Raw genomic sequence first — 26,013 nt, 5'->3', positions numbered from 1 at the left:
TATGTCATAATTTCATAAATTCTGTTTACAACAAAATAAAAATGTATCCGCTTTATTTGCCCACTAGATGTTAGGGATGTGTTTTCAACAATTGCTGTGAGATTTTTCTGGAATGCTGTTTTCACTACACAACAGACACACACACAGAGAGAGACACACACACACCACTCTTAAAGGATGCTATAATTCAAGTGTATCTTGGGAGTTGTGGGTTTTTCGGGCTCTTTGGCCATGTTCTGAAGGTTGTTCTTTCTAAAGTTTCACCAGTCTCTGTGGCTGGCATCTTCAGAGCACAGAGTGCTGTCCTCTGAAGATGCCGGCCACAGAAACTGGTGAAACTTTAGAAAGAACAAACTTCAGAACACGGCCAAAGAGCTGGAAAACCCACAACAACCATTAGATCCCGGCTGTGAAAGCCTTCGCGAATGCATTGTATCTTGGGAATTTTTATTTTTTATTTTTTTGCTATCTGTAGTTTCTTTAATTTTCTTTTTTTTTTTAATCTCTCATTTATTTTCCACATGGGGAATGTGATTTAGAATTGTCTATAGTAGAATGCCTAACTCTTTATCATTTTTTACTTGTTTTGCAGTTGGACAAAGAGAAACCGCAACTGCAATTCTGAAAGACGAGTCTGTTGAAAATATGGAGATCAAGGCATCAGAATCATCTGATAAGACTATTGTAGATGGTGAACAGAAAGACACCCAAGGAGTTGATAAACTGTCACCATCATTAGAAGACAAAGTAGAAGAGCAGGAACAACCTAGTGAATCGCTATCAAATGATGTTGGATTTAAAAAAGTTTTTAAGTTAGTTGGGTTCAAATTTACTGTTAGAAAGGATAAGACTGAGAAAGTAGAACCTGTGCAGCTGTTGAACATAAAAGCAGATGAAGCAGAAGTGGCATCAAGTGGAGCTGGAGACTGTAAAGAAGTCAATACAGAGACAGTAGATGAAGCAACACAAAGTGAGGTACCCCATCTTGTAGAAAAGACAGAAGAGGAAACTCAGACTGACCAGAAGAAAGATGAAAGTTTGCCGAAACAGATAACAGAAAGCCCTCTTGAAGCAGAAAGCAAGCAAGAAGTTAAAACTGATGTCAGCAAGTCTCCAGAGTCTCCAACAAGCCCAGTAACTACTGAAACAGCATCACCCTTAAGAAAGTTATTTGCCCAGGGGTGGGCTGGGTTTAGGAAGAGGACAAGCTTCAGGAAACTGAAAGAAGAACAGCAAGCTATTGAGAAAGAAAAGCAAGAGCAAGAAAAAGAAGTGATAACAGAAGAAACTACGGTCGGAGAAGAATTAGAAAAAGACAAACCTATAGCAGAAAAAGACCAGACAGAAATTTCCATGGAAGTGAGTGGTGCAAAAGCAGAGAAAGAGAGAGAAGAAAGAGAAGAAACAAAAATGGTAGATGTCTCAACAGGAACACATGAAGAAGATGTTGTTATTCCCCATGAACAGCTATCGACCAAAGAGTCTGTTGAATGTGAGATAAAAGAATCAGAGATAAGTTTGAAGGAAGAGATTCACATGACTGCAGAAGAAGGATCAACACAAACAGAAGAGTGTCTGATGACCCTGGAGCAAGGCACTCTTGCATCATCTGAGAAAAAACTTGAACCAACAACTCTGTTGACAGGTGAAGCATCTGAACAAACAATAGACCAATCTGACCTAACTTCTCCAATGGCAATAGAAAAGGTTGAAGAACCTTTTGAAATAGTTGAAGCTGACAAATCTGAACCAGAAGCTCCTGTTATGACAGAAATTATTGATGAAAAATCCACAGAGATGAGCACTGATTCTAGTACCACTGAGAAGAGGGAAGAAACACAAACAACCCCAAAAGAAGAACTTGTTCTCGAACAATTAGTTGAAACAGGGGCTGAGATTCAGAGTGGGCAGCCTTCTGATGAACAGCTGACAGTAAAAGAAACCTCACCTGAAGTTGTCAGTGAACATCTCAAGCAAACTGAACCAAGCACTGTAAATGAAGCAACATCTAAACCCCCAGAAGGCATCACAAATGAAGTTGAACTTCTTTCATCTCAAGAACGAGCCAAGATCCAAGGCAGCCCCTTAAAAAAGCTTTTTACGAGTTCTAGCTTAAAGAAGTTGTCAGGAAAGAAACGTAAAGGAAAAAAGGAAGAAGCTAAATCAGGGGAAGCAGGAGAACAAATGCAGCAATTCTCTGATTCTGCAGAAAGTCCAGAAGATCCAAGGGGAGAAAGCTCTGCTTCTTCCCCTGAAGAAGCAACAGAATCTGTAGAAAAAGCTGATGCATCACAAATCATGGAAACTGAGGAAGGATCTACTGTAGATGTGGAGAAGAAAAGAGAAAGTGTTACACCTTGGGCATCATTTAAAAAGATGGTGACCCCCAAGAAACGTGTCAGGAGGCTTTCTGAAAGTGACAAAGAAGATGAACTAGATAAGGCAAAGAATGCTACTCTGTCTTCAACAGAAAGTGGACCCGGTGAAGAACAGGAAGACAGTAAAGAAAATGGTGAGGAACAGAAATTAGAAAAAAGCACAGAAGAGCCCAAAAGAAAGGTTGATACTTCTGTGTCATGGGAAGCATTGATTTGTGTAGGTTCATCTAAAAAAAGATCCAGGAAATCATCATCTTCTGATGAAGAAGTGGGACAAAGGCTAGCTCAGGAAGGACAAAAGATAGATGAAAGAGTGCCAACTAAAGAAGCGGCAACAGAGGTTAACCTAACTAGCTCACAGGAAAGTGATCAAGGACAAGGAAATTCATCACCAGAACAGGTTGGAAGTCCATCTGAAGGTGAGGGAGTTTCAACGTGGGAGTCCTTTAAAAGATTAGTGACACCAAGAAGAAAGTCTAAAACAAAGATGGAAGACAGAAGTGAAGAAACTGCCACAGTTCCTAGCTTAGAACATTCTACTTCAGATACCGATTCTGGGAAAGAAGAGTCCTGGGTTTCATTTAAAAAATTAATGCCTGGTCGCAGGAAGAAAAAGTCAGATGGAGTGCCAGAACATGCTCCTGTTCAGGAAACTGGAGAAGAAATGGCAGAAACCAATGAGGAAGACTATGATGTTCCAGCTGTTGTCCCTCTATCAGAGTATGAGGCTGCTGAACAAGAGAAATCTGAAGCCCAAATGGTGAAGCAAGATGATATGACTGAGAAGAGTTTAGATGAGAAAAAGCCAGAGGGTGCTGTAGATGAACAGTCTAATGAAGGACTAATCCATGCAGTTACTGTTACAGTGGTAGAAGGAGAGAGAGCAGTTACTAGTATTGAAGAAAGGTCACCATCTTGGATATCAGCTGCTGTTACTGAGTCCATTGAACATGCAAATGAAGATGAAGAGCATATTTCTGAAACTGGAATTGTTGAAGAAACAGTGGTGGACACTAAACTCATGCCAGAAATTAAGAAAGATATTAGTGGTGACACCATTGTCAGTGAACTAACCTCAGAAGCCATTACAGCTCGAGAAGAACCTTCAGCTGTTGAAGAAGGAACGGAGGTGTCCTGTGCTGAAGAGACAACTGAAATGGTTTCAGCAGTTTCGAGGCTATCTGAGTCTCCTGATACAACAGAAATAGCTACTCCTGTGCAGGAGGCAGAAGAAGGCCAGGAAAACCTAGAAAAATTAAATAAACAAACACAAGAGATTCTGCAAGAGGTTGCTGAAAGAGTTAAAGTGGCAGATGAAGTATCAGTGATTAGTGAAAGTATGTCAGAAGTGGTAATTCAGCCAGTAGAAAAACCTGTTGTCAAAGTTCAAGGAGATGAATGGTCTGAAAAGCCCTTAAAGGAAGAAGATGCTGAAAAGGCTGATATGCAAACTGATGGAGGCATAAAAAGTGGGCAGGGTCAAGTTGAAGTTAAAGAAAGTGATCTCAAGGAAGTATTAGAGCAGCGGAAGGATATGTGTATGGAGGTGAATGGAAGTGCAGAGGTAACAAGTGGCTTGGACAGAAGTGATGAAGGTGGTCATCCAAAAATTGATCAAGACATTGTAGAAGAACCTGAAAAAATTCTTGAGAAACAGATGAGTGATGAGAAATCTGAAGACGAAGAAGAATTTGTCATTGTTACAGTAACACCTGAAGAAGAACAAAAAGTAACAATTGGTGACACAAATGAAAAGCAACTTGTATTGTTAAAAGAAATGGACAGTGGAGACCATGGTCCTGCTGATACAGAACAGGCAGTCAAAGTGAATGTAGAAGGTGCAACATCAGTTGTGATTCTAGAAGATGTTCCAAAAGCAGATGAATTGATGAAAGTGACATGTGAAGAGAAGCCTCAGTTGTCCCAGAAACAGGAAGAATTTGTGAGCATCATACTTGATTTGAAACCAGAACCCACAGAACAAAGTACCATTGAGGTAAAGCTGCTTGTGCAGAATGAAGTACAAGATGCCAAAATTTTAGTAGAGTCTCCACAAAAAGAAGAATTTGTCCTTGAGGCACCAATTCTGAGCAAGATAATTGAAGTTCCAGTGAAGGATGATGAAATTAAAGTCCAAGACTTGGATGTGACTGGAGATACTGTACTTGGTACCAAAACAGAAAGCGCAGAGGAAGTTGCAGTTGAAACCTCTATACAGAGCAAAGATGCTGATGGCTGTGTTGAAAATTTGGAGATGGAGACACAGAAAATGGAACCTGAGAGCTGGCTGCAAAAATCAGAAACCAAGATTCCTGTGAAAGATATGAAATCTGAATCACTCCTAGTAAAATTAGAGGAACAGATCCATGCTGAGAATATGGAGAAAGAGGTGCCAATAAAACTGGGAATGGGTGTCCATACGCAGAATGTGAAGGCTGAAGATCACATTCAGAAGATGGAAACAAATGGACATCAAGAAGAAGTGGAAAGGAAATCAGATGTACAGAGTATGGAAGGGGTCCTGGCAGTGAAGCCGGGAGTAAAGGATGTGGAGACAAAGACAGAGTGTGTCATGGAAAAACCAGATGTTAAGGAGCACATAAAAGTAGCAGAAGTACACGTCTCTGGTGAAGAGGTACACACAGTATCGGCTGTAGACATGGAAGAAGTTATCAAAACAAAAGCTGGAGTAGAACCAGAAGCTCTCCCAGAAAAAGTGGAAGTGGAACCCCCTGTAAAAGGACTAACTGAAGAGGCAGATGTGACAGCGGATGTGGAATCTGCCACTGAGAAAGCAGGTGCAAAGGTGGAAGCTGAGTCCTCTACTGAGAAGGAGGCCTCAAAGACAGATGTGGAGGCTTCTACAAAAGAAGCAGATACAAAGGTAGAAGACATGATCCTTGCAGAGACAGCGACCTCATCAAGTCAGGCAGGTGGAAAGTTGGAAAAGGATGTCATTGCAGCAGTTGTGGATATGGAGTCCCATGTGGAAACAGCAGGTGCTGAGGTTGCTGAGAAAAAGAGTGAAATGGAAGTGCCTCCTGTGAACACAGATGTGGAACACTCAACAAAGGAGGTAAAAGTGGAATCCTCAGAAAAATCAGAAGTTGAAATCCTTACGAAAAAAGCAGAAGCAGAGGTCCCCATAGAAAAGGTAGAAGTGAAGCCTTGTGTGGAGGTTATTGCAGAAGAGGTGGATGCAGAGGTGGATGTGAAGGATCCTGCAAAGAAGATGGATGGAAAAGACCCTGCAAAACAGTCAGAAGTACTGGTGGAAGCAGATGTCGCTGCTGAGCAGCTAGAAAAAGAGAACTTACAGAAAATGCAGAAGGAAATTGTATTTCAGTCCGATGCAGAATGTTCTACAACTTGTTTGACAACATGTGTTGAAACTGTTTCAGCTGAAGCCTCAGTGGATATTGATTCAGAGCAAGAATCTGTAAGAAATGCCATAACTAGAGTTCCTGTGCAGACAGAATTGCCAGGAGATGCCGTTTGTTTGGAATCAAAGGGTTTTGATACAGCGGTTATTGAGATGCTTTCAGAGAGTGAAGGGAAAGATGGAACTCCTGCCTTAGAAGTATCGGCAATCCAAATTGTAACTGAGGAACCTAAGGAAAGGGGGCTAGGTGAACAATCAACTTCCAAGGAGGACACCGTGGATCTCACTCAGGCAGTTGTGGGAGATGCCAGGCTTATCTTGAAGTCACAAATCCCAGAAAGAATCAAAGCTGACACTCCAGAAAGTAAAGAGGAAGTAAGTGTAAAAGATGTGATGCTTGTGGAATCAAAATCTGCCAAGGAAAGTCTAATTCAGAAAGAAATATCTGTGCCTTGTATCAAGACTGAGGAAGAAACATTGACATCCATAGGCAGCACTGCTTCTGAAGGCCACATGCAGCGTGAAAAGGAAGATGCATTCAGTTTGGAATACACTAAGGCAGCTGAGGACACTGTGCAAAGTGGAGCAACTGGCGATACTACAAAAGAAGAGTTTGGAGAAGTACCTCTAGCAACTGAATTGGACTCTACAGAACCAGTAATGCTTGAGGCTGTAGTAGAAGAAAGTATTCTTCTTTCAGATTCTGGATACTTGGACAGTATGGTCTCAAATACTATTTTGGAAAGTAAGAGAGACAGTACCCCCCTGGGTAGTAGTGAAGCTAGCAGAACTGGAATCACAGTAAAAGCTACTGCAGCTGAGGAGCAGATCATTGCTGAAAACGTCACACTTGCAGAACCATCAACTGAAACCCTGCAGTCCTTGCCAGAGGAGCAGCAAGAGACAGAATTCAAATTGGTACAGCAGGTGAGCTTTACTCATTCGGAATATGGAGCTGTAAGTCCTGCTACTGAGATAGTGTCTGAGAAATTTGATTCAACTGTACAAGAGCCAATTTCACCAACAGTAAACTCTACCAAGGATGATTTGCTCCAGAAATGTGTACTCCATTCCATCCCTGAAACGAAGCACCAAAAACCAGAGACCAGCCAGGAAGCTGAAAAGAAGACAACACCTCCAGAAAGAAGCCCTTCTTTAACACATATAGAATTTCAAAAAGATGGTGTTCAATCTGTAACTATAGAGTCGCAGAGTACAACAATTGTACTGAAAATCATCCAAAATGCTGTTGACAAATTAGAGGAAACAGAAGAGCCAGTATCTTTGCCAAAACAACAGAGTGAATCACATTCACCGAGTGTAGAAACATCTGAAACTCAGACTGATCTATGGACTGGTCAGCAACCTGCTGTAATAGGCAAAGAAGAGAAAATTCAAGAGATCCAAGTATTAAGTATAACACAGCCTTCAGAGAAACAACATGCCTTCAAGACAGTAGAAGAAATGCCTTTACATTCTGAGAAATCTGAAGATGGAAAAAGTGTGGGTTCCAGTAAAATAAGTGCTGAACCCGAAGCAGTTAAACACACGTCACATGTAGATGAACAGCCATGTACTGGGACAACATTAGAGCAACACCCTGGATTTCTGAAGGAAGTGATGCAAGAGATTATTAAAGAGAAAGGATTGCAAAAAGAAAATGGTGACCCAAAGGACACAGCTGTTTCAACAGAGACTCAGAGAGCCACATTGGAGGGTACTGTCTCAGGGGATGTGCCCAAAGAGTCACTGGAATTAGGCCAACCAAAGCTCAAGGACATAGAAGTGGGGCAGACAGTACAGATCCAAGAACAGTTCTCAGAGCAACAAACACATGTGAAGAGGAAAGACCACAGCCCATCGACAGAATTTGTAGAGGGAGATGTAAATAATCAAGACTGCACATCTTGTAAGAGTCCACCGCTAAAGTCAGAGCTTGCTGAATCCTGAGGTTTAATGTAAGTATTATTTCATTAGAATAATTCTTGGCACTAATTTGAATCCAGAATGATTAACTTTTTTTCAGTGCCATTTTGTCAGCAACATGATGTATCCAAATGCTTTGCCCTTCTTAACTGTACTATGGCCAAATATTTCAGGGTTTTAAAAAACGGGTTGATCTGAAAAGAAAAGAAAAAGAGCAGAAACAACCCCCCATCCCAAAGCTACCTTGCAAAAGCCACCCAGAAGAGTTTTTAAAAAAGCAGTGCCCTACCTTGCCAGTCCAAAGCCTCCTCTGATGGAACTCACTCCCCCCCCCCCCCAGCTTCAGCCAAGACAATGGGACTTGCAGCCCAAGCAGTTTTTTGGAGATCCATAAGTTGCCCATTCTGACATAACCCTTAATCAGAAGGTACTGTGTGGCGTGTTGCTTCAGGTGCTGTATAGAAGCACACTCAGAGAGCACTAACTTTTAGCCCATCACTCAATCCCACTTTCAGTCATAAACATTCATGGAGTAAGGTCAAACTAGATACTGTTCCATAGAAACAATTGGCAGTCATACAATTCTTGGAAAAGTAAGTAGCAAGTGTTTTTTTGGGGGGGGGGGTAATTGTCAGTCTGAATTGGGATGCTGGTGGGACGAGCAAGGCTTTCACATTTTTAAACCTGCTTTGTCCCCAGACTGGATCAGGTTTCAAAGCCTGTTGCTTGCATTCATACAGGAAAAGAAGGCTCCTGTTTCTATCAGTGGAAAGGATTATGGGTTTGGTTTGGTTTTGGGTTTTTTGTCAATTCTGAGAAAGAAAGAAAATGTTTAAAGCCTCTTCCTGCCTCCCCACCACCTGTATTGGGGCACTTAGGACCTCTTACTTTAAGGAGTGCATCCATTCCACGTAATTCTTAATTGCAGGAATAGCATCATGTCATTTGATCCAATGAGGGTTGCATGTGATACACTTCTTGCAATGTGACCTGCAGGTTGGGAATGACAAAGAAAATTTCTTTTTGCTTCACTTGCAGATATTTTGAGCTAGGGGGTTGTGATTCTATATATTGGAATCATATATACTATGTAGAGAAGGGTCAGTATGGTAGTTTGGATCACAGTTCTTGTGTACTACATCATTATAGTTTGGTGATGCTACATGTTGATTAGGAGGCTCAGGATGTAAGTTCTTAATTTTTATTTTTATTTTTATTTTGCAACAGTTTTATTGAAAAATGTGTCTTGTCTTTGGAGGACCAGTTCTTGAAGAAGACAACAAAAAAGGTTGGATGCTACCTAACTGAGCTGAAGATCAATTATTTTGAACAGTGATAACAGACCACTGCTTCCTCATGTCATTCTGAGAAAGGCATCTGACAATCCTGAGACACCATCAGGAGCTTGAACCACTTTGTTTTACTTTAGATTGGTTGTTAACACTTCCTTTTCACAATAGTCTTCTTTAAAAATATATATATTGCTGGTAACATGAATTAGAGTGGGTAAGAAGGAAGTGTTACCTGTCACTGAAATGGCATCCATAAATTAACTGGGGAAAGACGTTGACATCTTTTAGTCTCCTCCTTTTATTAGTGCTTCCAAAACTGGATTCTAATTCTTTGTGTATTTATGTGTATATCTTCAAGCAAAGTCTGATTTTAATGTATATTTCCTCTTCTTTATATATGAAAAACAAACAAAAAATGATCTCACTCACCTTGCCCTGTTATCACATAAAAAATATTGTGAGTAACCTGCAACTGACCACACATAGCTCCAGATATATTTACATTGTCTTCCTGCTGGTTAGAAGAATTGAGACCTAATGCTAATGCCACTTTTAGTCTTGCATCCATACTCATGTACCCATTTATTATTTTCCATCATGCTTGCTTGAGCCTGGTGATGTTTATGGCCATTTTCTGTCATATTCTCTTAAGTTTGGTGCTGTTTTTCTTATGTGTGTTGGAAAACCTTTCAGTTAGTCAGATGGAGAGTTAAGTGCATTTAAGAATAGCTCAGTGGGTTGGGTCCATCATAAGCCTCCAACAAACTAGGGTCTTTCCATCCACTGGTGACTTCTGATACAGTGGAAGAACACTTCTGGTAGAAAGGTTGGAAAGAGGGGAATGCAATCTCCTCTTGTTCCTCCTTGAAATTTGTTCTGAACATAGCAGGGAGCTGCAGAGGAGACCAATTTAGCCAAAAGCACCTCTTCATTCTCCTGCCGTTGGCAGTGTTCTAAGCAGAGCACAGCTCTGAGAAACTTAGCATAAGTAGAAAAGATAGCTCTAACCCACAGTTCTTAAGTTTGCCTTCTGGCTTTCAAATTTGAGTACATCTGAGTTTTGAGTCACTTGAGGGACATGGGAAATCTAAAAACCAAGAAAGTACACCACCACTTCAGACTGACTGTTCACTAGTCCTGCATTATAATTCATTTAAAGAAATCATATCTTAACTTTAGGTGATGTGCTGAATTGCTTTAATTCATCAAGAAAATCATAAATTATTCTTATTGTTTGTTGGTTGGTTAGTTAGTTTTACATTCATTATTTTCCTCTTAATGGAACTCTTCCATGTCATAAAACGAGACAGTCTTTTTAAAAAGGTTTTGTTGAGCAAAAGATTTTGTCTGCTCTGTATTTGTGTCCCTGTGTTAGGAAAGTGTGTTTTGCTATGCATAAATATGTGTACTAAAGTGTGGTTTCTAAAAAAAATGGTTTTAATAAAGACCTGACTTACCTTAAGTTTGCGCTTTTAATTACTATTAAAGAAAATAAACTAGGAAGCTTGGAACCAAGTCACTCTTAATATTGTTAATGTAAAACTGCACTTCTTAATGTAGGTCAGTATAAATTGGACATAAACATTGGGCAGACTTCAGTGCTAAATAACAGAATAATAATTATAAATGCATTTAGTATTTGATCTAGACACAAAGCATGTCTAGCAGGTAAAGTTATATTGCACGTTGTAGACTCTTCAAACTTATCTAGCTGAGTCTGTTGCATGGCCCAACAGTTTCTTTGTGCTACATGTAAAGTAATTTATTTGAAAATGAACTAAAATAAGCCAAAGAAATAGTATACAGTATTTGACATACAAAAACACACACACAAACACACACACACACAAAAGAACTGGTAAAGAAAAAGCTGGTGTGATTGCACCACCTAGTGGTTGCTCTCTATGTTTTATAGGTCTTTCACTAACATTTAGCTTTTCCTCAAAATATGGAAAGATGTGTTTTTTAAAACCTATCTTCCATATCTCTGGATAAATGATAATAGGTAACCTGATCAGTGTATTGTAACATGCAGTTAATTTGTGAATATTAAGACTCAAAATATGACTTTTTAAAAACCCGTTAAATAGTCTGAGAATAGGGTTTATTTGAACAACAGTAGCATCAATTCATGTTAAGACAAAAAGCTTTTCTTAACTAATAGAAGATGATAATAAAAGTGAATGCCCACATACTTTCTTTCCATATAATTATAACTTTTCTCTCTGTTTCAGGGAAAAGTTTCACTGATGTAAGTCCACTAGAATCGCATTGCAGGAGGTCATTAAATTATATTGATGCAATCGCTGAAACTTTTTGGTTTTAATTTACAGGGCAAAATCTTAGTTGCGTAAGTTTGCGAAGCATAACCCAGATTGGGTAATTTAAGATAACGAAAAGTTCCCTATCCCTCTCCTTTTAGGTTTTGAGACTTATAAGGACTCCTTTTTGTCCTGATGAAGCCTTTGAGAGCTTCAGAATGGGGAGAGGAGAGCTTTTAATAGTAAAAAAAAATCACTGTCAGCAGGGGAAAAGGAAAGCCTAGTCAGCCTCAGAACATAAAAGGAGGTGGACAAGAACCTTTTGATTACTTTAAATAAAACACTTCCTGTGCCCGTTCTTGGTTATGCTGTGCAAAATTACACATTTTATCTCTTGTACGGTGATTCTAGTGAACTTGCATCAGTGAAGACAGTTTCTGAAATAGATAATTTACATGCTTGCAGTGCCTGATCCATGTTACCTCTCACAAAGAGGAGTTTGAACAGGATTTTGTGCATATGATTCCTAGCCTGCTAGCATGGAGAATGGTTTTAAATTGTTGATTAAGTTCAGTGTATTCAGTCCAGAAATGCTAAACAGCCAAAAGAGAGAAGTCCGGCCTCCTGTCCCTACCAGGTCTATTAAGAGGGACAGCCACAGGCAGGAAGAGGCCTGATGTGACCACACAGTGTTCTTTCCAGCCTGCACTTGTTTAGTAGTCGCCCTGCCACCACGGTTGTCTCTTGTTCGCCACTGATGAGGATGTGCCACCTCATTTCCATTTTTACTGCCTAGCAACAGTGACAGATAAAGCTCTTCTACTACCTCATTCAACCCACTGGCTGTATTAGAAGTAAAATAATTCCCAGGGTTGCTAAGCTGGCACCCTTATTCAAGTATCTGTATATATTAATACAACCCCACCCCACCCCCCAAAAAAACACACACCAACCTCTCCATCCTCACTCTGCCTGTTTCACACAACCTGAAGCTGAAAGCCTATCACAATATGTTAGGATCAAGTTTTGGGGTAGTGTGCGTTCCATTTGTCAGGCATGGTAAGGGACACTAATCAAACCAGTCACATTTTCACTCCAGTTAAGAGTCTGTGAAGTCTCCTTTCCCTACCAGGACCAAGGAACTGCTCAATCTGTGTTCACTGGAAAAAGTATTTTCCCTGAAAGGTCAAGGGTCTGCTTTTAGTCAAAGTATGAAAACATGGTGTTTTTTGGGGGGGGGAGGGGAGGGGAGCCAGTGGCAGTCTAAGCAGTAGGATCCCGTCGTATGTATCTAAACTTGGCTTGTGCTTTTCTTGGGACATTAGTTCTGGCATCACACACTCTGTGATTAATGAATTTGTGAGAAAGTTCATTCTTGTTTCTGCAAGGTGCAGATGTTTCAGAAACATTGAAGGGTGTGGCTTAATAGCCACCTTCAGCCAATTATGATGATAATATAAGATCACAGGTCAAAACTTGTTTGTGAATCAATTAGATACTGTATATACAATGTGGAAAAAGCTATAAAATGTTAAGCAAACATGTTATGTCACAGAATGACTTTGGAGAGTCTTTGTTTTCATTTCCTGTTTTTTCCCCCTCTAGTGGCAGCTTCCCCATTTTTACTATGAATTACAAGGTCTGTTCCAATTGTCAGATGTTAACATTGCTCACTTTCGCTAGCTCCATTCATGCATTGCTCACATGAAGGGAGTAGCACATGTGTCATGTGCATTATGGTGATGCGTTGGGCTCCACAACCGGCACAGGCATGTTGTTTGGCCCTGCTTGTAGATTATCCATATATTTGTGAGGTCCTCTGCAGGTGAGAATCCTCTATAAGAGAAGGCAGTTAACTGGGACAGCAACATCTGTACATAAGCAGGCTCTCTAGCATAGGCTAATACTGTATAGTGATATCTGTGGACAAGGTCTCTCATCATGCCTGTGACTCAATATGGTGCCCATTGGGCTATTGTACTCTTCACAACAGATCACAGAGCCAACTCTGCCCCCCCCTTATTAATTGTGGAGTACTCTTTAAAGACCTGCTTGACAAACTTCCTTTTTGTGGTCATGCATTTATCATGCATCAGGCAGCCACAAAAAAGGTGAATCTCAGTGTCTTGATTTACAGCTGGGATGCTAATTATTTATATGAACTGTAATCTGTGTATGGAAAGCCATATTGCAACAAGCTAAATAATAATAATGAAACAACAATGGCATGGCCTGTGTATCCTGTTTCTAATCTTTATAGCTCCAAGGCTGTTAATAAATATGTAAAATTATCTAAAGCATCATTGCAACCTAGGTACCACAGTGTAAATCATCACTGTGGCCAGAAGTCGAAGAACAAGCTTTTAGTTCTTGTGTTTTTTTAAAAAAATACTGATCTCGGGCCTTCTAAGCAATGCAAACACAGATCATTTAACCAATATTTCTTCTTGTAACTGATTGATCTCAGAACAATGGCACCAGAATAATTTTCTCATGGTGCAGGGAGCATGTCTCCATACACAGATGCTGCTTTATTACAGTGTATTGCTTTGGCCTCAAAATACTTAAGACAATGCTGCAAATTTTAGCTTGTGCCACAGCTCCCAAGCTTTTGCAGTTTCTTCTAATCCAGTGTATTGGATTAACTGATAATTTTGATTTTCTATGTTGTTTTTAAGGTAGATTTTCATGATCTTAATAAAATACAAAGAAAATTCATGTTCTTTCTGTCCTTGTTATTATTTATTGTTCTCTTTCGTCCCTCTGCATTCACATTGCTAGATGTGCACCTGAACAGAGCAAGCTTTAGCCATGGAACTGTGGCTTTCATATCTTCTTTCCAGAAAGAGGATGCACCCATAAAATAGCATCAGTATCTTTGCTTTTGGCAACAAATGGCAGCACACACCAGGTGGGTTAAATTAAGGTTTTGGCTTAAACCAAGGACACATTACTTCAGCCTGCAGCAGTGAGACCCCCATGTTTCTGCAGAACTACCCTGTTTCCACAAAAATAAGACCTAACCTGAAAATAAGCCCTTGTATGATTTTTCAGGATGCTCATAATATAAGCCCTACCCCCAAAATAAGCCCTAGTTAAGTAAAATCCCACCCTCCACCATTGTGCAGCAACCAGAAGATGACATGACTGTAAAATAAAACATCACCTGAAAATAAGCCCTAATGCATTTTTGGAGCAAAAATTAACATAAGACCCTTATATTCTATTGTCATATTGTGTATTGATGCAAAGCTACAATTGCTGTAAACCTGCCCTTGATGTTTACAGCATAGTGCATTAAATCAGTGATGTCTTTGACATATCTGGCCTCATCTCCCCCGTCACATTTACATTCTACGCACTGGACTTGGCAAGGGAGTGCTTACCCCATTTGCTCCCTCTGCTTTTAACATTTTAAAATATATTGTCACCTGGAAAAATGCTGGTCAAATAGCCTCTGAGACATGCCCAGAGGATGATGTAGAGCTGTGACCGTAAGTATTTGACCTTCTTGACGTTTGGACTTCAATCTCCAGATAGGGACCAGAATTTTGAGTGATTACGTTCAAATCGTAAAGAGAACAGAAGGCTTAGAATTTACTAATGCACCAAGTGAAATTTCCATTGGTGGTTGAACTAATGCAAAGTGTACATAAAGGGACTAGTCCAGAATGAACTGAAATCAAACTGAGAGACTTGAGGAAAGGCATTACAAAAGTAATTACATAAAATGAACTTAACTACTAAAGTTATTATGGGTCTATGCCTATGCAGATGCCTCCTTCACAATGCTCCAGACTGATAGTTTTTGAACATTTTCACCCTCCCACAGTATATGCTCCAGCACATGTTCCTCAAATTTTTTCATATCACAGTAACAAAATAATTATAAAACAGAAGAAACAGATTACGATTGGAATTTGAGACCGCCACGGTCCTGTCTTTGTGTTGCTTGGGAAGTTTGATGTCTATGGGCTGAAAGATCATATGCATGGTTTATTGAACTCAGTGAAATATGCATGGAGCACGAAGAATTAATTCTGCTGTTTTATGCAGTATACCAAGGCCAAATAGGAGGCAAACATTAGCTTTATCTCCCTTCTTTTCAGAAGCTGCTTTTTAACTGAGTTATAAAATGTTCCATCTCACTTTTAGGGGCTTCTCATGACCTGAGCAGATACTGAAGTGGCCTCCCCAGCCCCACCTGTTCAGACCACAAGCTACCTTTGTTATTTTTTTCCTACTGTGCTTAAGCGTTTTCCTAAAACTTAGCCATACAACTTTTCTTTTTCAATCTCCTTTTTTCAGGAGTATATGTGACTTCTTCAAAGAGTGATCCCCAAATGTACATAATAAACTAAAAGGGATTTATCAATACCTTGCTTGAGAAATCTTAGCTTTCAATTATTTTATGTAGACTAACAAGCCAAATATACAACTGTGGACCCAACAAGGCAGAAATAATATTTTACTTTTTAAAAAGCTGAATTAAACTCTTCTTAATCAGTTTACATTTCCTACTTTAATCCTAAAATTCAAAGGCCAGATAATGTTCAATACCTTCTAGGCAGTATGGAGATTCTGGCAACTCCGCTATGGAGAATAAATTCCATAATTTGGGATATCCACTGCAAATCCTGAAAGTATAAACCATCAAGATCTAGCCAAAGATAAGTATATTTAATCTCACTGGATTTCAACATTTTGAATTGCATCATATGGAAACTGGGATAAAGGTGCCTTTGGAAATTTAAAACATATGGTAAGCTTGGAAAGTTTTCAATGTAATTAACTAATTCACATAAGGGCTGGGAAAAAGTAAACAGCATTTTTTGATACTAGTCACCAAAAAGTTGCATTTGTCTATAACCATCCACCCGCTCCCCTTTGCTGCAGAAAGCTAGTCTTCCTTGAGAACTACAGTAATCACATTCATTGCCTAAGAATATGATCAAGATGCTGGTGCTGATCCAGATAAAATTAATTGTAACTAATGCTGTGATCCTCAACATGCTTATCTGGATCCATCAACCCCCATTTGAAAGCAAGGGAATTCAATTATATTCTATTGATTGCAGCAATATAGTCAGAAGTTGGAAAGAAACTTTAAATATTAATCCATTACTGTTCCAATGTCCACAAATTATTGCTTTTAATTGAATTTAAAAGTAACTTCTCAAAAGCAACTAGTTACTTTAGTTAATGGCTTCTTTTAGTTCCTTAAAATGCCTCCTGGCTTAAGATACAAAACACATTTTGCCCCTTCTGCCTTGTTCCAATAGCCACAACATAGCAGGCAGCAGAAGAGAGAGACCACCAGCGCTTGAACCATGTAATATTGTTTCTGTCATCTAGTGAAGCCACAAACAATAGGTACACCACAAAAAAGAAAAAAAGACCCCACAGTCATTTACAGTTGTAAAACATTTGTTCTTGAGAAAAGGTATCGTTAATAAAAAGCTTTGTGTAATGAAGTTACTTCCAAACTGAGCTTGAGATTTTACTATCCATTTCTGCTACATGTGCACATGCAGACCTGAATTGGCTAGGCTGGGAGTGCTGGCTGTAATTTAATGAGTCTCTAGCAGGCATTGGAGAACTGCATTAGCAGATGCTTTTGCATTTATTTTGCCAGGTACTCTCTCTATATATGTGTGCACTAATGATAACTTTACATTTTAAATAATTCTTGCCCCCACTTTGCCTGTCCAAGGACATGACAATGAGATGAACAGGAATATTTGCTATCAGCTGAAACCTAGCCTCACCATACATGAGTCTTCTAATGCATTCCTCTGGATCATCCCTTTTAAAAATATGGTGGCCAGATGTGCTTTCCCCTTTGTAGAGTTCTACTGTCTGATAACCACAATCTCCATCCTGCAGGTTTATGTTTAAAGGCTACATGAAATGAGCTATCTATCTAATGCTGGAGGGTTTTTTACACTTACTGGCCAAATCCTGTTGCATGGCTCTTCCTGTGCAATGGGACTGACATCACCAAATGTGACTAAGTGCTGCTAATTAAAGAGTTCCTTTTTGTTTCTCAGTGCACATCATTTTGTTATTGTTGCCCAGAAATCACACACATCCAAAAATTGAAAAAGAAACTCTTTAATCAGTAGCAGTTTGTTATAGCTAGTAACATCACTTCCATTGTGCACATGAAACTGCAACAGAATACTGACCACTGAATGCTTGCCTTTAACTTGGCTTTGTCCCTGTCCTTTGAATTCTGTGTCATGCTGTAAATGTGTATTTTATTAGTTCAGTTTATGCCTATGATGTCTTTGTAAATTGCTTTAGGGCCTCTATAAATGAGGAGCAGGACAGAAATACTTCTCATAAAATGAAACAGAGTAATCATACATCTGATAAATATTTAAGACAGCACAGTACACGCTTACCCCCATCTTAACTTGATGCAAGCAGAAACCTGTTCCACAGCAGATACATTCTGTGTACATTTATTAGAGCAAATGTACTTCTTAATAAAGCTTGGAAGATGGGGGTCCTAGAGGCTATGCCAATCCTGCATTAATGTGCAATACTGTTGAGCTGCAAAAGCCTTCATGGATCCGGCCATCTGTATATTAACTCAAGAGATGTCCTGCTAGGAGGTAAATCCTGAGCCCAAATGTTAGGACATGGCACAAACAATTGGCTCACATTCAATTCCTTCTGACTTGACCAAAAAAACCCCACAATTTTTCATTTTATATAGTTTTTTTATTCCATGAAATAATGTATAAAAACTTACAAACTGTAGAACATAACTAGACACAAAGTAGGATGATACTCAAATAAAACATGTATACAAAAGCAGCTCTATCTGCCTCCCTGTCCCCCAGCAAAACACTGTCTGCATTTCAGATGGGATGTCCACCTAATTGAAACTTTCCCATGGGTACTTATCACTCACTTCAACTTGGGAGTTTTCTTTTTTAATACTACTGGAAAATAGTTGGGTATTTATATATTAAAAATTAAAATTAAAATTAAAAATCAACAACTTGATTAGTTGTACTGTCCAGTATGTACATCCCCTTTAATTTTGGCATACAGTATTTTGCCTGATTGGAGCCTAAGATAAACGGAACAGAACATACAGTTTCCCACTGAATGTCGCATTATTATTTTTTTAAACCAACCATGATAATTTTTTAAAATCATTCTTCTGCATTCTGTTATGAGACAAGGGGATGCTAGGAATTAATTTTTTTAAAAGACCAGTTTCCTTTTCCCTTCAATCCTTCATATTAATTGGGTAAACTCAGATTATATTTTGTGTTTGCTTTTTTTATAAAACAAAAAACAAAACCCAGTAACCTAGAAGTGTTTTTCCTGTTCCTGTGACTCTACAAAGACTTAATCAATTCCTCCACATGCTTAGCACAGGGCTCACTATGTACAATTCTTCTCTACCTGATTTCCTCTGCATTTGGAGTGACAATACTTCTGCACCACTATCATCAATGGTTTCCATTCTATAAGGTAGGTGATGCATACACCCTGGACCAATTTAAATATTATTACAAGGATCAATTTTTCAGATATTAAAATTCTTTAGTTATTCAAAACTCATGGGCTGTTTGTTTGGAAAGGGTGCATGCATATATTTACCTGCATTTACCAGAAGTTCACAGACACACACACAAACATTTTATGCATATAAAAAAAGATTGCCATCACATTATTACCGCTATTTTAGTAAAATCTGATCCTAAACACATTTATACCTGGAAATTTCAGCCCTACTGCTGTCAGTGGGACTTCTTACCAAGCCAGTGTGCTTGAGGTCACAGCTTTAACAGTACACTTCCTGAATGAACATGTCAGTAGTTACCTGGAAACACCACCTGACAAAATTCTTGCACATTAAAAAGTATCCCTGGTTCACTAAGGGAATTTCTGAACCTTTGTAAAATGACGAGGATGCATCATAGGTATATGATTATTAGATTTCTGTACCCCCAATTAGTTTTCCTCTAAAATACCATTTGTTATGAAGTAAAGTTGTACTTCAATAAGCCTGGGTTTTCTTTCTTTTCCTTATCATGCTGCTCACTGCATTGATGTATACATTTTGGCAATTTTAAAACTTGCCTGGACCCTTACAATGCATTTTAGCACTAGAGCAGTTAGCTGAATTACTTTTACACACACTCTTCTGTATTAAAATCAATTGTTATAATTTTGTACAATACCCTTTATTAATTTTATATTTTTCCTTGGGAAAAAGGACAGAGTCAGAGTTCCTTGCATGTCAGTGTAGTTATAGGTGGGGAAGGGGAGGAGAATAGGTTTAGTAAAAATTAATAACACATTTTTTCCCATTTTCTTAAAAAATGATACGGGTTTATAGTCAGTCTAACAAAACGGCTTCCTGTTCTTTTTTGATAGAGTCTAAAACTGAATGATCACTCTCTGTGGTTTCTGCATCCCCGCTGCCAAGCAGAATGGATCTATCCTCTTCTAGTGTAAAGACAGAGTTCTGACTTTGACACGAATGTTTCACAACTTCATTAGGCGTGGAGAATGTTTTGTCACACAAGTTGCATTTATATGGTTTGTTGGTCTGTACCAACATGTTGTCCATTTGGTTGCCTTCCTCAAAAGTACAAAGCTCCAAAGTCTGTTTGTCTACCATAGTGTACGTATCCATGCTTTGGTTTAGACATACATGTCTAGCAGCTTGATTGGCCCGGCAAAAACTTTTGTCACAGGTGCTGCATTTAAAAGGCTTCCCAGTATGTATGTACATGTGCTCTCTCCAATGGCTTTTCTGTATGAATTTGCGTCCACAAATGGAACATTCGTACTTTCGCCTTTTAACTTCTCTTTCTTGATCTGCCTGCTCCAAGTTGTCTATGTCAGCAATGTCAGAGGGAGGTGGTGTTTCAGCTTGCTGCTGTCCATCAATAATGGGTGAATCTGAGATCTGCTGCAGCTCACTATCACTGATCATTCCAGTTTCAGGCACTTCCATAGCATCTTTTTCAGGAACATTATTACAAAGAGACATGGGCACACTACTTTCGCCTTGCTGGCTGGATGTGAATGGCACTCCTGTGTGGATCTGGAGGTGCTCACGCAAACTACTTCGCAAGTTGAACCGTCGACCACAAAGGTGGCAAGCGTAGTATTTGGGGAAGCTTCCATTCTTTTTCATAATGCTTGGCTTGACATGTGCTATTGTGAGGGAAGCAGGCTGATCATCTGAGGAAGAGGCTTCCATGTTAGTTTCATCTCCTGGAGAAGGAGGATGAGGAGCAGCTGGAACCAGTTCTGGAGACAAGGAAGACTGCAGTGGATCAGAAGGAGCCATATTTGTCTGGGGCACTGGAGGCAGAGTTGGTGGTGGTAATTGAGACAACTGGGAGGCTTCATGCACTTGCTCTTGGTTTACTCTTGACGGCTGTGGCCTCGGTTCTCGCACAGGTTTGTCAACTGCTGTGGCTGCCTTTGGCGGATTTCTTGCCTGATGATCTGCAATCTGAATACCATATAATGAAGAGGCTAGTGGAAAAACTTGCTCTGGGTGTGCAAAGGTTCCTTGGCTGGCAAGGCTAGCCTCTTGAATAAGTGGGTAGGCATGCAGAAACTTTATGCCTTGCTCTAATCTAACTGGATCTATGAGCTGAGGTGCCATTTTCCCAGTGTACATCAAGTGCAAGAGATAGCTGAAAATATCTGGCTGTATGTCAGTTGCTTTCAAACGGACACATTCACTAGGAAAAAAATAAATAAATGATTATTTGGGAACAAGATAAATTACAATAATTTATGTATTCAAGGCTTGAATATTATACACACTCACTTGAAAGTAAGATTCACTAAATTTAGTGGGATCTGCTTCTTGGCAGAAATGTAGAGAATTGTACTATTTTTAAAATGTAAACAATGACAGCCAGAATCTTGTTAGATTTATGCAATGCGAACTTAACATTGCATAAATGGTGTTTGAAATCATTCCAACCGCTTGTTGTGGTCAGACTCACCCATCTCACACGCTCAGGTACACAACATACAGTCAAGAAAACAGTGAAAATCACTTGTGCAATTTTCTCCTAGACACCATGTTTTTCACAATCTGAGTAACTACTATTGTTACTTATTTATAATGTGACTGATCAGTATTTTTGCTTTGGAAAAATTGTAATCATTTTGGTTTGTATCAATTTTAGGAAATGAAGTGAAAAACAATTCCTATGAAAAATTAGTTTCAGAGAATAAAAAGGTTTAGAAAACAGCTGATAAAACGTCTTGATTCAGAAACCATAGGCTTATAGCACTGCACAGATTTTCATGCATCCAAATTGACTTCAAAGCATTTCTATATTTAGACAGTGTCTTATTTGCTTGCCACTACTTGAATTATGGAATTTTAACTGTGAACAGACTAAGATTGGGCTTTGATTTCGCATACTTATGCAGCCCTCAGGCCTCCCCAGAAAAAAAATGGAAAAAAAAACCCCTCCTCCCTTAAATTTTTTTAAAACGGAAAATCATGCTTCTAGGAGAGGTATACAATGTTAAGAATGCTTAAAAACATTAAAATTTAAATTAAAAAAACACGTAGAAGCTGTGTGAAATGAGAGGGGAGAACTTAAAGGAAAATCCTTTTGTATTAGTCCTGGAGAGGTTGGCATGGCCCCAGAGGATGTTGGGGCTATTAAGATAACGGTGATGCCTCGCAAGAAGAAATCCATTCGTTCTGCGAGCTATGTCGCATTGTGAAATTTTCGTCTTGCGTAGCATGGCACTAATGGTTGTGCGATTTTTTAAAAACCAAAAAAGAGGGGGGAAATCGTCTTGCGAAGCATGGCCATAGAAAAATTCGTCTTGTGAGTCACCAAAAATCGCAAAATACTTTCATCTTGTGAGTTTTTTGTTGTGTGAGGCATTCGTCTTGCGAAGCATCATTGTAGCTCCAGATCTCAGTGCCTTACTCACACTACCCTAAACTATATGCAACAGTACAGCATTATACATCTTTTATATTTACAAACAGAGAAAAACATAGGAGTGCAGACATAAGAAACACCTTTCTAACACCATTTTGTGGTAAGCTGATTTTTAAAAATTGTATGAGCAATGCAGAGGTTACAGCTGAAGGATGGAACCGCAAAAAAGGAGTATCATCCTGAAGCTTGTTTTTTTTTTCAGCAGGAAGGGCCAGGGCTGGAGATTGCACATGGGTAGAACAGAACTCGCTATGTATATGCCAGGTATATGCCATCATTTCAAGTTGCAATAGCTCAAGTCTTTGATTATTCTGCTTCAGAAAATTTATAAACAGGGTTGCAAGCTAATTTAGGCCCAAGTAAATATATTCAGGACTGCAGTCACTGAAAACGATTCACAGTAAATCTCATTCACAGTTAGCACTAAAATCAACAAGATCTAAATTTCAAATGGATTAATCCATTTATGCATTGAACTGGTGGTTAGTTTGAGAGCTTGATAAGGCAACTCACATTAGGGTGTCTCAGCGCTCTGTAATTCCTTTGCTTTATCTCTACTAACTGCATGCCTTTAAAAGATGAGTCATTTATAATTACCTGCTCTGATGAACAAATAACATCTTGAAGTAGTTGGAAAAAGCAGCAAGGACAGATTTATGTGCCTTGAAGTAGACATCACCAATAGCAACTGTGCAGTCACAAAGGAAACCAAACTCTCTCTGAGCGTTGAGCTGCTGCAGAAGAATAAGCCCATGGTTGGCCAAATCCATCTTTTTAGATCTGCAATGTAAATGAAGCCGATGAAATCAAATCCCCATATATGTATCTTCACTGTAGTAGAGCATTCTTCCATTCATACTGGCAATTTCTCATCCATATTAATAGCCTCTGAACAGCCTATTTTTTCAAGGTTCTTATAGGATATCATATCTTAGCAAATACAGAGCGTAAAAAAATACATGACTCAAAAGGTGTAGAATGAATGAAAGGTTATATTTGTACTAGAATTGTTTATGAGGGCCCATTACAGAATGTTCACTGTTGAGCAACAGTTTGGATGGCTAGCCACCATCACCACCATCATCTTAGAACTGCAGAACTGGAAGGGACCCAGTGAATCAGAGTACAGCAGTGAGGAATCGAACTCCCAGCCTCTGGCTCTGCAGCCATACAGTATGTCTAAACCAGTGGTTCTTAACCTTGGGTAACCCAGGTGTTCTTGGACTGCAGTTCCCAGAAGCCTTCACCACCAGCTATGCTGGCTGGGGCTTCTGGGATCTGCAGTCCAAGAACACCTGGTCACCCAAGGTTAAGAACCACTGGTCTAAACCACCGAGCTGTCCTAATAAATGTAAGAATCCCTGAAAAAACACTCGAAGGCCTAAGTGTAAGTACCAATATAAAATGTCAGGAATTCCTCTGCCCTACATTTCAAAGTACACTGCCTTCCATAGCCTTCATAGGCTACACAACAGTTCTTGCAACACACGAGAAAAATGATCAAAACTGCAATATAAATGTTGGATCAGCTGACCTTCTGCATTACAGTGTTAAACTGAAAAACCCTTTGAAAAAACAGGTATCTGGTTCAACACAGGAAGTCTGGCTAGGATTTAAAACAAGTGTGTTCCAGCAAATCTGAGGATTAAGGTAAAACCCACAAATTCCCTTTTAACAAATTTGTGAACAGACACTGACGTTCAGGGAAGTTTTTCCTATAGGGGAGTGTGTGTTTATTTTTCCAGAGAGAAAACTGTGTCACCATTCCAGCACAAAGCAAAAGCAGTCTTTAGAGGTAACAAATTTACTCCACTGCCAGCTTCCGCGGGGTGTAAGTCATAGTCCCTGAGAGCCATCTTTTCCCCCCTTGTGCAACTAGAAAGAAGCCAAATTAAAATATCTGCGCGCTTAATATCTGCGGCCGGCCAGTGGCAAAGGGAGACCACATCCCAGCCACAAAGCAAGTACACCTCAAAGAGGCATTTTGCGACTGAGATGGCCGCCAGTTGGGCGGAGAAGCGCCTCCTGCCCAAGCCCGCCCCGACGGGCGAGTGACACCCCGAGGCTGGGCCCGTGGAAAACCCTCCGAGGAATCACGAAGCGCTCATTGGCGCAGAAGGGCAACCAATAGCGGCGCATCTTTCCTCAGCGCCCGTTCACCCCGCCTCCTGCGGTGTATCACGCTGTTCCCGAGCCGCCGGCGTTTCCTATTGGCTGCTCATATCGTTTAGGCCGGCTGGAGGAGGGGAAGGCGAGAAAGCGACAAAGCTGCGGCAGCCACCGCTGGCGGGGGCTCGCGCAGCCCGAGCTCAGCTGGGCCCCTCCCCTCCGCTGCCGACGCGGGGCCGCTACGTGCGCGCACACGCAAGGTACGGAGGGGGCGGGGCGTACGCAGGACGGACGGCGGCGCCAAGCAACGTAGGCGGCGCGAGCGAGCGAGCTGAGGCGCCTAAGGCGCGCGAGAGACGGGAACCGCCGCTGTCGCCAGGGCCGCCTAGGCTGCTGAGGAGACGCAGACGGAGCCGCCCACCATCAGCCCCCTCCCGCCTTTCCCTCGCTTTCTCTCTCTCTCTTCTCCTCCCTCCCCTCCCTTTTCCGCTCCGCGCGGCTGCCTCAGCGCCCGCCCCTCCCCCTTCCTCCTAGGCCGGGCTGCTGCCGCCGCTGGTGAGAGAAAAAGGGGAAAGGCCGCTACGCAACTAGGCGAGTGCGCGAAAAGGAAGGCAGGCAGACAGGCAAGGCGGGTAGGCACGCAGGGCCGCACCGAGCGCCGATAAGGCCAACGCCAGCTACAACTGGGTAGAGGAGGGACTCCCCTCGAGTCCGGGCGAGGCGAATCCCCACCCCCGGGGAAACTACACGCCTTTGCCTCTCTCCCAGCCACCATCCCGGGGCCTCAGCCGGTTAGTCGGGATAGGCCCCTCTTTCCCAATCTCCCTGGGTCTCGCGGCCTTTCCTTTCCTCCGGGTCTCGACCTGGCCTGGCCCAACCGCCAGCACAATGGTGGTGGGAATGGCGGCGGGAGGAGGGGTGTGTGTGAGAAGGTATTCCGGCCTTCCCCCGCTCACGCCGCCACACACCTCCCCAGCCCCCCCCCCCGGTCGCCGGTCCATCTCGGGGAAGGGTGGTGGGCGAACGGCCCGCGCTCACCTGGCTCGCGCTCTCGGGGGGCCCCCGCCGTCTCCGCGCGCCCAGAAGCAGCAGCAGCAGCACTAACAACGGAGTCAGCGCGGCGGCGGCGGCGGCGGAGGCTTTTCCTGTCCGGTTACGTTAGGGTCACATGACCGAGAGCGGAGCAGAGAGGCTGTAGCGAGGAGCCCCCGCCGGGGAGAGAGAGAGAAAGAGGCAGGGAGGAGGGGGAGGGGAGGCGGCGACGAGAGCTGTGGCGGCAACAGCAGCAGGAGCCACCCCTCCCCCACCCCCCTTCGCCATGCCTCCTGCCTGGCTGGGCTTCTCTTTGTGCGCGCCGCCGCCGCCAGCGAGGGAGCTCCCAGGCCTCACCGGCGGGACTCTGCACTCGGGGGCAGCGGCGATCGCTGGAAGGGGGACGAAGGCGGTTCGGCGGGCGTGTACTCGTTCAGCGTAGAAGCCACTGAAAGCGCCGGAGCGCGCAAGCGAGAGAGGCATCTTCAAACCTTCGCTCCGTTCGCGGTTTCCCTGGGTTCTCTAGTCAGACGCGAGAAGCGCAGATCGCCACGAGGTGGCCAAAACAAAACAAGTAGGCATAGTTGGATAAGAGGAGGAGGGGCGTGCCTTGTAGGTTAATTCTTTGATAGCTTGGTTACAAGTTTTAAAAGCAGGTCGTTTGTT

General features: G+C 41.3%; 2 protein-coding genes across 4 annotated transcripts in view; one reads left to right on the top strand and one right to left on the bottom strand.

The window, feature by feature from the left end:
- Positions 1 to 12,168, top strand: part of AKAP12 (A-kinase anchoring protein 12) — a 78,515-nt gene extending 66,347 nt beyond the window's left edge. For all 3 annotated transcript variants that reach the window (XM_072995258.2, XM_020806441.3, XM_078383259.1), the window contains 2 exons: positions 593 to 7,718; positions 8,914 to 12,168. In XM_072995258.2, coding sequence (XP_072851359.2) covers positions 646 to 7,710 — 7,065 coding nt within the window. In that variant the 5' untranslated portion in view covers positions 593 to 645 and the 3' untranslated portion in view covers positions 7,711 to 7,718; positions 8,914 to 12,168. The remainder of the gene's footprint in view (positions 1 to 592; positions 7,719 to 8,913) is intronic.
- A 5,778-nt stretch (positions 12,169 to 17,946) lies between these two features.
- On the bottom strand, positions 17,947 to 25,493 carry ZBTB2 (zinc finger and BTB domain containing 2). Its single transcript, XM_072995349.2, has 3 exons — positions 25,354 to 25,493; positions 22,804 to 22,986; positions 17,947 to 20,970 (listed from the first exon to the last, which is right to left on the bottom strand). Exons 2-3 carry the CDS (start codon positions 22,974 to 22,976, stop codon positions 19,605 to 19,607), a joined length of 1,539 nt encoding a protein of 512 aa, XP_072851450.2. The 5' UTR covers positions 22,977 to 22,986; positions 25,354 to 25,493; the 3' UTR covers positions 17,947 to 19,604.
- Positions 25,494 to 26,013: the final 520 nt, after the last annotated feature.

Source organism: Pogona vitticeps, chromosome 1, assembly GCF_051106095.1.
Source record: "Pogona vitticeps strain Pit_001003342236 chromosome 1, PviZW2.1, whole genome shotgun sequence".
NCBI lineage: Eukaryota > Metazoa > Chordata > Lepidosauria > Squamata > Agamidae > Pogona > Pogona vitticeps.
The sequence above is the reverse complement of the archived record's forward strand: the minus strand, read 5'-3'. Positions and strand labels throughout refer to the sequence as shown.

What these genes read in the sequence shown, in the direction of transcription:
- ZBTB2 (XM_072995349.2), bottom strand. Translation starts at nt 22,976, where the DNA reads ATGGATTTGGCCAACCATGGGCTTATTCTTCTGCAGCAGCTCAACGCT. An exon ending in TTATTTGTTCATCAGAGCAG is followed by an intron (nt 20,971 to 22,803) that starts GTAATTATAAAT and finishes TTTTTTTCCTAG; the next exon opens with TGAATGTGTCCGTTTGAAAG.